Source organism: Oryzias latipes, chromosome 10, assembly GCF_053564925.1.
Source record: "Oryzias latipes strain Hd-rR chromosome 10, Olatipes_Hd-rR_3.1".
Lineage (NCBI taxonomy): Eukaryota > Metazoa > Chordata > Actinopteri > Beloniformes > Adrianichthyidae > Oryzias > Oryzias latipes.
In genome coordinates, this window is record NC_136246.1 from 23,288,684 (window position 1) to 23,305,608 (window position 16,925).

A 16,925-nucleotide genomic window follows, 5' to 3' on the forward strand; every position below is an offset into this window, starting at 1 on the left:
ATTTTTTGAAATGCAGGACGAAACTGCAAAGAAGCTGCATGCGCTCTTGGCAGTGTCTCGGTTTGTTGCATATGTGTGAGTGCAGCTGCTGTCAGGGCCATTTCGTGTTTAAAAAGGAAAGAAGAAAAAAGACTTGTGCGGCGAGGAAATCCCCTGCAGTACGCCAAAATCCAAATCAACCAACAGAGTCTGCAGCAGTCAGTCAGTCTGCTTTTTTTAATGGCACACCCAACCTGAAATTACTTCATTTGATGATAATTACATGAGATTAGGAGATAAGTGTTAAAGCTTTATCAGCAAATCGATATGCATGCTTTTCGTGTGTTTCCTTTTTGACAGCAGGGGGAACTTCTTTGTGGTAATGCTGTGTTTGAATCAGATAGATTATAGTTCAGGTATTTTACCCCATGTTGTAGTTTTTCTGCAATTTCCATGACCCTGGTGCCATCATGATGTGATCAAGTAAAGAAGCAATGCATGATGGGCCCATTCAATATTTTGCACACTATTTTTGCATTTTCCTTCATTTTACTGCCACTAAATGGTATTAGATGTGGTGACTAGAATTCTTGACAGGCATCAAAATCTGCAACATGGAGCTGCAAGCTAATGCAGAGTTTACCTAAACATGGACATTTTTCTTTTTGTGCACTTTGCATCTCAGAAAAGAGAGGCTGCACAGTTGGACACACACCAGGTTCTGTTCAGGCTGAGCCTGCAGTATAAGGCCATTTTACTGGGTTACGGGAATTCCCCATTTCACAGTGAAAATGCTTCCCCCTTATTCACCAGCTTCCTTTAAAAAGTGCCTCTCGGACACAAGCTAAATGTGTGGGTAAGTTGTTTATTTGTATCACAAAAAAACTTTTTTTGTTCTTATTATTTTTGTACCTTTGTAAAATGTCTTTTCATTAGATGTAAGTTTGTGTGCTTAAATAAGTGCTTCTACTATCGCTGCGCTTGATGACAACATGCAAAAATGTAGTAATGGAAACAGGAGCAGTCAGTAACTTGTATAAATTCTTATTCTATGATGTGAAAAAGCTGCTATTTATTCTGAAACTATAGTCAATCTTGTCTTAGACCAGAGATATTTCTAGAAATGAACGTTTTTGATGTGACAACAGTGCTACCATGTCAGAGAAACTTTTATGGTTACAAAAATATGCTTTGAGTTCATTGGAAATCTAATTATCTTGTTAGTGTCTAATGTAAGCTTGTGTGCATTCTTTTTTTTAATAAGAAGAAGTTTGTTTTTTGTGTTGGCAAAAGGATGCAGTAGCTGGGGTGGAAACCCACAGGAAGATATAGCTGAAGTCTCACAAACAAAAGGACATTTTGTGTGAGGTTGCACAGAACTAATGACTATCAGCTGCTCATTTGTTCTGCTAGAAGATGGGAGTCTAGACTGTCCCTGTGCTAAGCAGCAGTGTGAATGCATAGACTTATGTGGGGCTTAGGTGTGAAAGTTACTCTTTCTATCTTACATGTCATCCTCTCCATTGTGTATTTGCACCAAAAAGGCTTACAAAATGTAATTGCATGCTTCTTGCCAAACGTCAAACAATATATGTGTAACTTGCTTTATATTTCAACACATTACAACAGTGAGAGGTGCAAATGTGCCAAACCATTACAGACCAATGAAATGTTTGATGACAGAACCAAGCAGAAAACATCTTTTGTGTCTGACCCACATGAGCTATGGGGTTGTTTTTTCCTGCAGCTCTGAGTGGCTCTCTGGAAAACGCTCATTATTCACACAGTTTCCTGTCAACAGGATACATCCAGACAAAACTAATCAAAACAAGTGTTTGACTTCAAAATGGTAAAAGTATTTAGTGAATATTAAAAAAAAACTTTTAAAAAATTGTATGTCATGAAGTGCACTTTTAAAAATGCTGTGATGCATTTGATTCACGCGTTTCTATATTTTTTTAAACAGCAAATTTCTAAGATAAGTTTTGCATATTTATTCACAAATTACTATTATTTAATTATTTATTTTTTATTTTAATTCAGGAGCAGTTAAACTCATACTAAAACAATTATTTTATAAATGTCGCACATAATAATGGTACTAAAGACAAATGGTAAAAACCCTAAATCTAAATTTGAAACAATATTTGATCTTTTTAGGTGTGAAATATTAAATTACGTTTGCAGATTATTTCCCACAAGATGTCACTATTGCGCTATTTTTTTTTTTTTTTAAAGATGATGCCAACTAGATTTTAATTCATATTTTCTATAGTTTGTTGCTGTAAATCGCTCTGAAATCAAATGAAACCCACACACCGGAGAGGTTGCATGAACATGATCTGCTTAATTAACGGGCTATGTATAGGAATCACCACTTTTATGAAAAGCAGCTTTCCCAATACAGTTTCATTCTTTATTTTACTTTGTTATTTGATAAATAAAACAACAATGTATATTTATGTTTTGGATTTTTTAAAGGCTTCTTTTGAAAGTAAGGACAAAAGCATCAATTTTTGGCTTCTTGTTCTTAAACAGATTTTTTTTGCTGCCTCCTGTGTTTATTCTAGTTTAAAAATGAGATTTTAGTTAAACGGCTAATGAAAAGGATAACAGTAGAGTATTTAAAACAATAAATTAAATATGCACAAATGTTTTCTTTGTATTTAAATCACTAAATATCAACCATAACCTTTTTTATGTTTTCTTTTGTCCGTATGAATTTAACCTGCTGTTACCCTAATGCAGTATTCTCCATCCAGCACTTGAGTCAATTAATTGATGAATTATCTACCAAGAAATCAAAAAAACAATGAACATAGTAGGAACAGTTCAATCTACTTTTTACATACAGCTAAAAGATGATAAATAAAAACGTAAATATAATGTGAACAGATAAACACCATAACATTCAACAAGTAAAACCATTTCAACTGGGCAAAATAATTCCAAGTAATACAAATATAATTTACAATTTATAATTTTTTGGGGGATAATTTTTTTGGCCTTTCCTTTTAATCTTTTTACGAAAATTTCAACTACAAGTCAGGAAAAGACTCAGAAAGACCTTAAATGTTAAAACACAGCAATTAAATAAACCAAGCTCAAGTTATATTTAATTTTTTGAGTAATTTTTCTTGTGAAATACTTCTTACCGTCCTTTTTGTTGGTAAAAACTTTCAAGTGGAATTTTTTTTCACCTTTAAATTTTAAGAAGCTATTTCTCTGTTGGCATTGTAATGAAAAAAAATACACAAATACTTTTGGAGACTTGTTTTCTTGAAGTACAATATTCTGTTCAGAAATCTCAGTGGACTTCTGTCCCATTAGAATGGTTTGGTTTCACTACGTTTTTCTATATTATTGCAAAATTAGGTTTGTTGATTCCTTACGTTTATACATTTGGCCCCACATTTATGCATAACTAATTCCTCTGCTCATATTTGCACTGTGTGTTTATGGCAGAGTAATAATAAATTGTTGAAAATGTAAATATTTTTGTAATTTTAACAATTGCAATCCATCCCTTCCCCCCACCGCACATACTGAGTAAAATGGCCTGGTATTTAAATGGTATTCATAGGCCTGACCATGTCATATATTATTATTATTATTATTATTATTATTATTATTATTATTATTATTGTTGTTGTTGTTATTATCAGCAGCTGTAGTCTTGATTTTTTTTAAATTAAATTACTCTATGATAAAACTGTATTATGTGTAATATATTGTGTATTATGAGAGTCCTCATGTGTTAGTAGGCTACTTAAGATCATTTTAGACTGTAAAATCACTGATTAATAAAGTACACACTTCCTACAAAGGGTTTGTGAAAAAAAAAACTTTATAAAAACATTTAAAACTTAATACTGCCGTTCTTTGCTCTTTTGCTGCAATTAATTTAAACGAGGATTACTTGATCTCAGTGTTTGTCTCAGAGGAAACATGTGATGCAAGAACAGAAAGCCCCTGCAGTTTCCTTTTGAATTTTATCAATGGGGGTTTTAAAATGGACGGTTTAAACGGTGTTAAGGGAATTAAAATGTAATATTTATTAATAATATAATATATATATATATATATATGCAGTATTATTTTTATTTTACAAGGACTTTAATCGCTTAGATTTCCATGTTTGTCGCACATTTATATTTAATATCAAGAGGAGAAAAGAACGTGTCAACCTTTAGTCCACATTGAACGCATTTTTCTTTTGTGTTTACATTACAGTCAGCGGCTCCTGCTGTGCCCGGGGCCCTCGCGGAATACTGCAAGCTGATTGGTCAGATCAGACGTCACTCATCGCTGTTTACATCAAACGTTGCGAGGTGGAATTTCCCAGGTTACGGCATAGACTCAGTAGACCACTTCCGCAATAGATGTCTGTCTGAACAGAGAGACGAGAGGCCACTGCGAACTGAAAGGTATACCGACTAAAGACACCTCTTTCTTTTTGCTTCGTAATGAAACACCACTCTTCGACTTACTTAATTTATTTTAGGATGTATTCGCTGCGGGAAAACAAGATGCTAACCGTTCCCAACTGTGTTCTAGTGTTAGCTAGCCGACGGCTAACGAAGCTCCTGCTGCTAGCAATTTGCATGACAACAGCGAAAACTAACATTTGCGATGTGTAGCCTACCAGGGTAGCCGTAAATCAGCTGGGATTGTGCTGTTCGAGACTTACGTTAAGGCATAACATATCCGAATGGGGTTTCCGTTACATTTATTCTTCTTTCCCCTCTTTCTTTGTCTGTTTTCCACTGTATGAGCCAGGGTGGTACTACTACTAGCTCTGTCATGTTAAGCTATGTGTGCAACTGGCTGCTTTTGTCTTCTCACAGTGATCTTAGTTTCTGCAACAATGGGCTACTCAAAAAATCTGGGAGTTAGGTGGTGCACATCGAGATATATTTGATTCACCAGCAGATCTGTTGTTAGTTTTGAACGATTGCAAGCTTTGCTTGATCAGAAATCGATGAAAATGAAATCATCAACTGGTCATCATTTAGGACTTAATGTAATGCATGTAATTGTCGAATGGTTTAATACTTCTCTTTTATACAATAAACTTTAGAAATCAAACTTTTGAAAATCATGCATAAATTATTTTATTTCCCTTTCCCAGTTTTGAGGACCATGTCAAGGAAGTGAACAACAACGATGGAAGGTAAAGGTCCATATCGTATCTACGATCCAGGCGGGAGTGAGGTTAAAGCCCGGGAGGATGCTGTGGGGGGAAGCAGCTATCGACAGCTGCTGGAGGAGAACAGCATACTGAGGGAGCGAATGAAGGGACTAAAAAGTTTAGGTGAGTTCAAGGTGGCTATGATCGGAGGATCATTGCTCAACTGTGGGAGTTCACGTATGCCGAACATTGAGGACCTTCAGTGCTTTCCTCGCATCTATTTAAGATGTGGAACTGAAAATGGTTTCAAAACTTTTTTTTTTTTTACCCTAACTGGCAGGGGTAGGCATTATGGTCAACTTATCCAAAAACAGAAATGACGCTCTGGTGTAGGGAGATGTAGTTTAATGAATTATTATAACTTTAGCTCAATTTTGCACTCTAACAACTTAATGCACGCGTTTAACTGATTCAATGTAAGCCACAACCAACTGAAGTTGATCTATTTTAGCAGTGATTCTGTGACACAATGTCGTTGACCTTTTGAAAATTCAGGCGTAAACATTAGGATTTTTAAAAAATATTTCTGAAACTTTTCAGGTGATTTATTGGAGGAGTCTCAGTCCGAGGCGTCGAGGCTCAGGCAGCGAGTGGAGGAACTTGTGAGAGACAACGAAGCCTTAAAGTCCTCCAGCTTTGCTGCGAGCCTGTGCATGGGAGGGCCAGTTCACACTGACACACAAAGTAAGTGCCATAGAATTCATGTCAGTGGAGAGTTTCATTTCGCAAGACCCAATTTTCAATTTGTGAATTGAAACTTATTGCGTTAGCTGTTTTTTAAGAGTAATTTGCACCCCCCTTTTAATTTATTTTTTTTCTTTTGATCGTTGATATTGAATTTTTCCAGGTAAACTCTGCTTATACCCAACTCCAGAGAAAGAGGAACAGCCAAGCTGTTTAGGGAGAACACTTCAGCCTGAAAAGCCAAGTGTAAGTATGTTGTTTATTTCATACCCCCAGTAAAATTGTATTAAACTACATATGCCTGTCATTTTCCATCCTTAATTTTTTTTACAAACGTCTTTTTTTTTTCTCTTTACAGGAGGCCTTATCGGAGTTTGAGGTGGTGAATTTAGAGAGAAAAAACTCAGACGCCTTGGCTGTAGGTACCATATTCAAAATTTCAAACTTTATTGTCAGTTCTTAAATGTCCCTGGGATTTTTACAAAAGTTTATTGCTGTTCGTTTTAGCCTTTGAACTAACAGGTGATTTATTGAGGATATTTACAGCCTGATCTATTTATGTCTCTTACAGCAACATTGGGAATTCTTTACCGGTGTGTTGACTCACCAACAACTCAATGCTGGTAGCTCCACACTGAGTCAGTTCAGGGAAGGTCCAGGATTATTACTAACTAGAAGTGCTTCATTCAAACTACATCCCAGTATATATATTTTTAAATAGGGCAGTTACCATCACTACATACATGTTAAAACTACTCTTTATTTGACCTCACTATCCTAAAAAAAGCCTCAAAATCTATATTTGTCTTTTTAAATGTACTTGTTTAGCAAACTGGAACTTGATGCAAACTCAACAGGACAAACAAGTTTGAAGTTTCTATAGAAATCGTTTGTCATTTTCCATAGAAACAAACACGGTGGTGACTCTTACTGAAGGTTAATTGTCTTACAAGGCAATTGTAAGGCCGCCCACCCAGTTACAGAGGATGACTGTTGCTTTACCTTTGTGGTTATCTCCAGGTCGGGACAGTGGTAGGAGCGCCCCCTCTTCTTCCTCTGGAGAACAACGAGCTAGCGAGCCAGCTGAAGAGACTTGAGAGCTCTTTCAGCATTTTTGCAGAAGAGTCCAACCCAAATCAGCTGCTGGCTCACCTTGGCCGTATGGCCGTGGAATTTCACCATCTCTCCTCTAAAGTCCAGAAGAATGAGCAAAGGACCTCCCTCCTACAGGTATGTTGTAAAACAAGTATGGTGAAAGAAAGCCTTACTTGGTTTGGGTCTACGAGCCAATGGCTTTCAGTAGCTGCGGTTACATGGACTAAAGTAATCGGAATAAACGCCTGATCAGAATAAGAATGCGTCATGTAAACAGGCCCTTTGGAATACTCTGCCTCGATGAGACCTATTCACATCAAAATATCCTTCTGATCAAGATAGGTGGTTTTTGCTGATTGTTGATCCGATCGTGGTGCATATAAACAGTTTATTCCAACTGTGGGTCATTGCTGCTCTGGCTTTTACGTCATGCATGGACGGTTTGGTACTTCAGAGAAGGCTTTGGAGCGCGAACAGGACCGGCCGGCTGCTCCGTGCGAGAGAACCATGTCTCTGAGCAGAGCTAGCGGACTTGTAGCTTCGTGTTAGCAGGCAAGGGAAGGGTGCTTTGTTACGGTGTGCGCTCTGGAGGAGGCTTCGGACTGTAGTCCGTCTCGCTGCTCTGCGTCACCGAGCTGCCGGACTCGGGAGAACCATGTCTCTGGGGAGTGCTCCCTAGCAGAGGAGCGGCTTTGGGACGGTGTGTATTGAATGTGGAAATGCCGCTCCGCGCAGTCCTGAGGAACCGTGTAAACAATCATATGAATTTGTGTTTCCAATCGTGTCGAGACAAAATAAAGGCAGATGTTATTCCCACATATTTACATGCAGCCGAGATGCACATTACGGCATTGAACGCACGGATTAAGTGCATTCAAGGCTAAATGTTGTTGTTGGCACGTATTAACCTAACCTTAACCCTTCTTCCGGGTCTGTGAAGAATAAAGCACTGGCTGCACACATTTAGAAATTATGAGCAAACAGGCCCTTAATAATATTCATAACAATAATTAAAGCAACTTTAGAAGATCATCTCGCTTTATGCTGCAGCTTTGTTTGTTTACAACGGAACTCGCTATTCTTCTTTTACTGCCATTTCCGTTATTTTAGATAGCTCCACATATTGATTTATACCGATTTAAAGGGTGGCGTATGTATACGTTTATTATAATCGGATGCAGTTTTTCTCGGTCCATGTGCACAGTTCAATTCTAATCTGATCTTTGATCTGATCTAGGCCTGCACAATATACCGCAAATTTATCGTTATCGCAAAATCAAGCTGTGCAATATGCATACCGCAAAAGACAGCAAAAATCGCAATAAATGATTACCTTAAATGTGCTAAAACAAACTCATGGCAGCTTGAAATATTGAACAAATGAAATAAATCCCTTTATGCATTTAACCAATCGGAAGGACCCGTTTACGTTTTTGGTCAATCAGATGAGCCCTTTTATGTTTGATGTTTGCCTCCTACGTCGACAAGGGTCATTTGGGGTATAATTTTTAAACTGTTGCAGTGAAATGGAAATGATGTTTTTGTTTTTTTTGCTATTTGTTTATATACCGCAATTTATATCGTTATCGCAATATTAATTACCAATATCGCATATCGCGAGTTTTCCTCATATCGTGCAGCCCTAATCCGATCAAAGACATTTTGCACATGTAACCGCAGCTATTGATGTTCAAAATGAATATGAAACAGATTGTTGCATATAGATGTTTAGCAACTTTTTCAATATTTTAGATTTCATGTAGAAAATGTTGATTTTTTTTTGTTTGTTTGTTTATAAAGGACAATTATTACAAACATAAATTTTGACATTTTCTCCAGCTACTATTATTAGTTGTTGCATGCAGTGGCCCGAGTAAGCCGGCCACTGCATCACAAACCAAAAAACCGCAGCTGCAGGTAATCAACACTTCCAGTTTAAGTCTGACTAGAAATCCGATGACTTCATTAAACTGTCTAGCACATTTGGTAATGTCAAACAACTAGAGGTTCTTTACAACATTGAAGAGGATTTTTAATTTTGATTTTTTTTAAATTGCAAGGCTCACTAAGTGCATCACTCCCAAGTTACTGAAACTGTTTATTTTATAATAACTCGAATCCTTTTTATTGTGTTTTTAAATGGATGAAATAAAGTGGTTCTCTTTTAAAGTCTGTTTGTTCAAAAGCCCAATTCAGTGTGATTCAAAATGCTCGCTTTTATGTGCAAAAGTCAGAACAGTTGTGTAGAGTTTTGCTGTTGTGATCATTTTGGCTTCTTCTGGTGTAGACTCTCTGTGAGCAGCTCAGACAAGAGAACAATGAACTGAGAAAGAAAATGGAAGAAGATCATCATATCAGGAATCGAGACCTGGAACAGCTGAGGTTATTTTTCTTTCTTCTCGTTTAGCGTTACCCTGGTTTTGTATTGTCTCAAGAGAAAATACAGTAAAATACAGATTTTACAGTGCCCCCCCCCCCCCCCCCGATAAAAAAGCAGTAAAATCTGTCCTTCATTATCTACTAACTGTATCAAATGCGTCATTCTCCTCAACAGGTCTATTTCTAGCGATGACAGTGTGGGAATGCTACTTAAAAAAATGCCCAACAATGGGGATTCTTTCCTTTGCCATAATGAAAGCTGGCCTTATTTTCACTTTTAATGGAGGGTTATTCCAGCGCTTTCTTTCTCTCCACGCACCCTGGGTGTTGTAGGTTCTTCCCGATGGACATTGATAAACAAACCGTAAAAGCGGCCGTTCACGCTATCATTTTCACTTTCTAACTGGTAACAGGCAGGAGAACCAGAAGCTCAAGGAACTGGTCACAGGCGGATCGGCGGTTGCTTCAGCCATGTCGCCGTCTGATACCGAGAGTTCAGAGGCCAAAGACGAGCCAGTTAAGGAGGAATCTGTTGCTGTCCGACCCAAAATGGAGGCGACTACACCGCAAAAGGTGATTTTAATTACATGACAATGTCATTCTTGATACGACCTCTCCAAATAGAGAAGTGGAGTGTTGTTGTGGATTTAGGAACTTTTTTGTGACACCCCCCCTCTCTACAGAGTGGAAAAGCAGCAGAGAAAACCCCAGCAAAACCATGTGACATAGAGACCTATGAGAAGAAGATCCGGCTTTTGGAGAAGCAAAGAAAGGATGTGAGTCTGAACTGGCATTTTTTGGTTTCTGCTCATCTTCTATTTTTTTGTTTTGTGCCACTTGGGACAGTGGCTCTGCCTGTTGTTTTTCCACGTGCTCACCGCTCGTCTCGTTTTGCGGTGCTGCTCACAGGTTCTGGAGGTGAACAAGCAGTGGGACATTCAGTGGAACTCCATGAGGTCACAGTTTGAGCAGAAGGTACAGCAATGACTTTGCAGCTGCAATGACGAGTGTGGGAAGGCCTAAGGTTGCTCTCAAATACATTCACGGTCTAAATTCCTGTTTAAAAGAGTTTTTAAACTGTTGAGCCCTTTTGTTCAAATTTAACCCTCATGACTGATAAATCCATCAATAATTCTTTACATTTTATTTGAGCAAAAAATAAGCTTTTATTTTGCGAGAAAGCCTCAAGACTTGCTTTAAAATTTTATTAAAGCAAAAGATCTGGAAATCTAGATTGAAAATTTAGAATATTCTTTAAATAGATTCCCTTCATACCAAAAATATATAAAAAAATATTTATAGTTTAAAACGAGCACAGTTTAGTGGCTTTCCATCACACGCATTTTAGTTCACTCAATTTTAGTTAGCCATAGTCTCAATCTAGTATTTTCTTGTATTACAGTAACTGTCAGTCATAATAACACATTATGATGACGACAAACGAAGGTATTTTTAGATTGTTCTTCAGGTTTTTGCGTTGCATTACTCATGGAACAGGCTAAATATAAAGCAAACTGAAAGCAAACTGACTATTTCTTTTACGATTAAAGCCAACATTTTTTTTCAAAATCCCGTTTTGAGAAACATCCGTTTTTGTAGTTTGTGTGCACCTGTTGGCAGTGATACAACTGCATGTCCTTTTTTCTTTTTCTTTTTTCTTCTTCATTGTGCTTGTCCAGTGGAAAAGGTGCAATCTTGCAATAGCTTTCTGTCTCAATATACTCACCACAAGGTCTGTCAAAGCCTTCCGCGAGAATTCCCCTCACCTACCCGCTGACTTCCTGCTGTGGTGCAGTCAGAGGGCAGCAAAGACGCACTCGCACTCACACACCTGCTTTTGCGCGCACCCACAAAATTTTGAACATGCTCACGCTTTGTTGAGACAGGGACAGCGTGCAGGGCTGGGTTTAAACCGCGCAATCCTAGATGTATCAATTTGCGTCATTAGGTTCGATCATATTTGACACAAAAACAACTGCTTGTGCGCAAAACTGCATGTGTGTTGTTGTTTCTGCGGCTCGGTTTGTAACTTTTCTTCTGTTTGAACACACGCATCCATCGATGTTTATCTTAACCAGATAGCTTTTATCTCCGGCAACTTTTTTAAAATTTGTGTAAGTGATAATAATTCCATCCACATGTGATCCGCTCTCATCAGCTGGATGCTTCACCTCCTTTCAGATTACAGACCTCAGACAACGACTGGCTGAGTCTCAGAAAACTGTGCTTGAGCTGGAGGCTGAGCGAGAGCAGAGGCAGCGTGACTATGACAAGAAGCTGCTGCTGGCTAAGTCCAAGATTGAAAATGTACAGGTGAGGGTACCAAGAACCTGGTTTCAGAAATGTAACATGATTTCAGAAACATTCAGGAAACAAAAAAAAAACAAAAAACCTTTCAACATTTTGGTTGTATCTGACTCAGGGGGAAAAGGAGTGTTTAAACTCTGAGACAACTGAGCTCAAGCAGAAGGTGCGCTACCTGCAGGATCAGCTGCTGCCCCTCAGCAAGCAAAGGGAGTACCAGGAGAAGGAGATCCAGCGCCTCAACAGGGTGGGTGTGGAGAATTGGCTTCCACAACTCTACAGTTCAACTATTCCTCTGTTTGTGTAAAGTTTCTTTCTTATTTTTGTCTTGCTCCAGGCCTTGGAGGAAGCCTTAAACCTTCACACGCCATCATCCTCACAACAACCTCCTGGTCAGAGTAACTTTGCAGATGCAGCCAATAATCTCAAAAAACAGGAACTACTAACTCAAATAGCCGTGCTAAAAGAGCAGGTGGGATCTCAAGTCGACCCTTTATGTTTAATAATAACCTTTCTGGCTCCTCGTGAAGCTGGTGGTGTGCAGGATTCTGCTCTGCAGAGCATCTTGGTTTATAGATGACGTGAAATTAGATGAGCATCTTTAGATCTGAAGTCCAATGGATGAACAAAATACTGTGAGTTGGAAACCAAACCGGACCACTTACCTTTCTCGTCTTTTTTTTTTGTCCAGGTGAAAATCTTTGAAGAAGACTTTAGAAAAGAAAGGAGTGATAGGGAACGGATGAATGAAGAAAAAGAAGATTTGAGGCGGCAAGTTGAGAGACTCCAGGGTCAGATTACGAATTTGACCAATCAGGCAAGTGGAATTACATCAAGTGACATAGTTGTTTTGTCTGTTTTGTAAAGAATCTCAGCTTTAGGTGCTTCAAAGACAGGAATTTGATTGGGTTTTGCTTTTTGCTCCAGCTGCATCAGGCGCAGAATGAGTGTCAGAGAGAACGTACGGAGCGATGTAAGCTGGAGAGACTCCAGATGCAGCATCACAAACAGGTACTGAATTCATGCGTGATGGGCTACTGTGAGCAATTACAATGAAAGAGGAGCAAAACCTTTAAATTGAACTGAAGAGAAGCACCACACTGCAGGAAAGTCTCTTAAACTAGTGACCCCTTGTGGTGAAATATGGTTTTACATGCCTGGCATGAAAAGATTTTTATTTTTTAATTTTTCTCTCACATGTACTTAAGAAAATATGTGAACATTTTCCATGTGTGTTTTTGTTGAAGAAAATGATGGCAGTTTCATAAAAGTCTTGACCAGAACACCCCAAACATTTTGGTCTCAACATTTCTGTGGCCTCTCCATTTGTGAAAATGATGTCTCGTGCTCCCAAAGAGCCCCTAAGTCAATATGATAAGACCGTCTTAAATTATGTTTAACATCAAGGGGGGAAAAATATCAATTAATTAAAGAGGAAATTCAGTGATGAGAAAATTTGAGCCACAACCTTGGATCATATTATGGTTATCAAAGGATATACGGCACGTTTTTTTCCAACTGTACTTTTTGCTTTAATGTTTCTCATAGAAGAGTATTAGCATTATCCCCAAAAAAATGACCTGGTTTGAGATTTTGTGTAAAAACCCAAATGTTTTGAATCGCACTGTGGATTTATAATTTTTTTCGACTATTTATGACAGATTTAAGCGATCTCCATTTGTGATTGTCTTTTTAGTGAATAGAGTTCTTCCTTTTGGGAGGAAGAAAAGAGTTAACCCAGTACATTTTTTTTAGGTTCCACAAAGGCACTTGTCAGTATTATGTTTGCCTCACAAATTAATAATGTGCCATATCCAACACAGCTCATTTTTTCAACAACTACAATGTGTTAGGGAGATGAGAAATAGGATGAATTCACACATTTCCAGTCACATTTCCTTAGTAAAATCCAGGTTTGGGGGACCAGGTAGTGTAGGATTCACTAGCCAGCCCACGAGCCTCACTCCAGCTGGCTTCTTTGCAGTGCATCCGGGAATGGGCTCAGCCTTTACTCTCTTGAAGCAGGGCCGACATCTGCTGCCATGTGTGCGCCACAATGTGGCCGCGACAGTCTGATGAGAGCAGCAGCTGTGAACTTAACCGGGGATCACATGTGCTACCTATGATCCCTCATAGGGGCAGCAGCAGGAAAGAGGTGCCTCAGATCCCGCTTCAGGCTCAGTGAACGGCCCGCTGAGCCCTCCCTACTGTGGTCCCTTTGTGCAGGTGGGAACGCAGGGCCTTGAGGGCTGGCCTATACACTTCCCTCCCCGGATGCCCAATGCAGCGGGCGCCACAGCAGCAGCCACCGCAGCTCCACCCCCTGCTAGAGACTTCCAGCCTGTTAACCCGGTAAGGGTGCTTTAAAGCCCCCCCCAGCCTTCTCTGGAGTGTCTCTGTTTCACTGAAGAAACAAGGCTCCATTTTTCCTTTCACCTAAAGCCTCCTTAACTACTCCTAGCAGCACCTGTACATTCAATAGCCCTTATAAGTTTACAGCAAAGACAAAAAGACGCCTGACTTCGACTGCCGGCAACGATTGGAATTTCTGCTGAAAAGGTGATTTGTCTTTCTTCAGGGTTTTCCATGGCAGATGTCTTTCCCTCAACCCCGAGGGGCCAGGGCAGTGGGAGAAAGTTCAAGACCTCCACCAGAGAACACAGGTAATTCAAATCAATAAAAACACACACCTTTTATGGATCAGGTTTATGTGCAACAGGATCGTACGGTTTTTCATTTAATTGACAAATGTAAACCATTTAACACTGGCGATGTCACCGGTGACACCTAAATAGCACAAACCCTAACTCTAAAGCTACGTTCACACCGCCCTCGGCAACTGGCGTTCAAGCGGCCCCTTTCGATGAGAAGCCTACGTAAACGCCTGTGAAACCCGCATGACGGGCTTCCACAAGTCCGTTCTCAGGCTCTACGTACAAACCGACGCTGAAAGTGAATCCAGCTGAGCTTTCCACAACTGAACTTGGACCATTCGGGGACTCGGATTTGGTAGTGATGTGTGGATAGCGTCCTTTTCACAACACGAAATGCCAACTGTTGTAAACATGATCATGAAGGAATAAATTAATAATTGCTGTTTACGGCTGCAATTACATGACACCAAGATGGACATTTCTAGGAACAGAGATGTGAAGAGGAAAAGCCTGGAGGCAAGATGGTGGCTGACAGGCGCAAGTTTACAGTTGGAAGAAGAAAAAGAAGAAGCCCCTCCCTGCTTGTCCAGTGTAAACGCCATGGGCGCCATGCACGCTCAAGAAACTGTGGACGTAGCTTTTTATGTCTAAAACTTTTCTGACGCGCAGAAAAGCGGCTTTTTAATTCGGCTTTAGAATGATATGCAATACATTACTAATGCAACATGTTGCATAACGCTTTTCTCTGCGACAGAAGCAGCTTATTTACCTTTAATTCTGTAAAGAGCTGCATTTCTGCCCTTCAGAATCACATTAATTGCATAAACGGTTGAAGAGTTACGGTCGTCAAAAGGATGTAAAACTTTAGGCAGAAGGGTTCAAATTGATTGTATTTAGTTATGTACAATCAATCCCAGAATAGATGTTATTTTCTATTTCCAAACATTAAACAGTTACCATGGAGATTGTAGTGGGATGTGAGGCTTCCTGTTTATCATTTTGTTGTCTGCTCGTTCCAGATCAGTCATCAACAGCTGCAGCAGCGACAGTGTTTGTCAAAAGGGAGAGACAGAACATAGACCCCGGAAAGCACTAAAGCATCACCATAACCTCCTGATGGAGTCTGGGTAGTAGCATGAAATCAGTTTGTTTTTGAGTTGACAAGGTGTGATTGACCATATAATTTTCCTACTGAACTGTAGATATCCTATTGTAATGTTGTTTATACTTGCGTTTTATAAGGCTATTTGTGACACTTCGCTATTCCGAATATATACATGAAACATTATTTAGATTTTTTTATCTGGGGAAAAAGAAATCCTTTGTTAAATATGTTGGAATACTGTCGAGAAAAACAGACCCTTTTTTTGTGATGGCTTCTCTGCAAGTGCGTAACAACTTGACATTTAGTTGACTTGTAGGGTTACGGCGAGCCACGCCACCCCCCCCCCCCCAAAAAAAAAAAAAAAAAAAACAAAAAAAGAAAAAGGCTAAGCAAACATATACTCATTCCACATGAGTGATTCTATTGATACACTGAATTATAGATTTTTGCAATGTGAATGTTGATTGATTTTCAAGGATTTATACAGTGCCATCAATGTTATAGAAATGTCCAATATGTGTAACTGTTCAAAAGTGGTTGTTGAAATACAAAACGTTTGGGAGCTGAAATTTTTGATGGTATCATACCAAAAAAACATGATTGTGGTTACTAATCATTTATTTATAATCTGCTGTTTTTGATAGTTGCATTGACTAAGTGTAAATCATTGTCTTTAGTAACGCTGTTCTTTCTATGTTGTTAGTGTAATCCCAATATATTGTAGCTATTGACATTGTATGTTTGTATCAGACATATTACACAATGCACAGTACATACAGATTTTTTTTTTCCCCCCATGATAATGGACCTAATCTCATTAAACAACACTTCTACTTGGTTTGACCACTCATTCTGATATTTCCACTCTTTACCATGTCCCATCTATTCTGCAGTTTTACCTGCAAAACCCACCTGGTCCACCAGAGACCCACCGAAGGACGGGGGTTCGATTTGTTACTGAATGTGCCCCCCACCCTCGTGTGTTAGAGCGGTGCAAAGGTCTCTCTGCCATCATGTCTGGCTTCACTTTCTGTCCTCATTGATAACCAGCACGTCACACCATGCAGACGAACCTGCAGAAATGCTGTAACGGAGCGCAGGCCTGACTGCTGGATCCACACGTTGAGGTTACACACACACACACAAAAGAAAATGGACCCATCAGCCAGATGAAGGGCTACAAAATGTGTGGTTTTTACTCCGAAAATGCTTATTTTTGGTTTCGCTAATTAAAAAAAAGGAACAACACCTTACCATGAGACATTACCATACTTGCACTTTTGAAAGGTATACTGTAACTACTGGCAGTTTCCCAAGGTTTTTAGTCTTTTTATTATTATTTTTTTTCTGTTCTTTGCACTATAGGCAAAAAGCACATGTGAGACTTTTTTGTATTTGACTTGCTTAATAAATTTATTCTAAATGTGTTGTTTTAATGTTACGCTTCTTCTTCCCTTTTTCATTTAGTGACAGACGAAATGAACCTTTGGGATTTTCACACAGCTGTAAAAATGCTTTTGTGTTAAGAAAGGTT

The 16,925-nt window shown here is 39.0% G+C and overlaps 1 protein-coding gene across 3 annotated transcripts; it reads left to right on the plus strand.

The window, feature by feature from the left end:
* The first annotated feature begins 765 nt into the window (after window positions 1–765).
* Window positions 766–16,827, plus strand: tnip1 (TNFAIP3 interacting protein 1). 3 transcript variants are annotated; one of them, XM_023959304.2, is made up of 19 exons: window positions 766–835; window positions 4,213–4,406; window positions 5,111–5,293; window positions 5,711–5,854; window positions 6,018–6,100; window positions 6,213–6,272; window positions 6,875–7,084; window positions 9,237–9,331; window positions 9,742–9,901; window positions 10,012–10,104; window positions 10,238–10,303; window positions 11,510–11,641; window positions 11,751–11,879; window positions 11,970–12,104; window positions 12,324–12,449; window positions 12,560–12,643; window positions 13,769–13,984; window positions 14,211–14,295; window positions 15,306–16,827. In XM_023959304.2, exons 3-19 carry the CDS (start codon window positions 5,146–5,148, stop codon window positions 15,380–15,382), a joined length of 2,043 nt encoding a protein of 680 aa, XP_023815072.1. In that variant the 5' UTR covers window positions 766–835; window positions 4,213–4,406; window positions 5,111–5,145; the 3' UTR covers window positions 15,383–16,827. The 3 variants fall into 3 exon arrangements, with proteins under 3 accessions (XP_023815072.1, XP_023815073.1, XP_023815074.1); XM_023959305.2 differs by having other exon boundaries at window positions 13,859–13,984; XM_023959306.2 differs by lacking the exon at window positions 13,769–13,984.
* Window positions 16,828–16,925: the final 98 nt, after the last annotated feature.

Bases quoted from the DNA above. Each gene is read 5' to 3' on its own strand.
- tnip1 (XM_023959304.2), top strand. From the start codon at position 5,146: ATGGAAGGTAAAGGTCCATATCGTATCTACGATCCAGGCGGGAGTGAG. The intron at 12,450-12,559 runs GCAAGTGGAATT...TTTTTGCTCCAG, and splicing joins TTACGAATTTGACCAATCAG to CTGCATCAGGCGCAGAATGA. The intron at 12,644-13,768 runs GTACTGAATTCA...GATCCCTCATAG, and splicing joins AGATGCAGCATCACAAACAG to GGGCAGCAGCAGGAAAGAGG.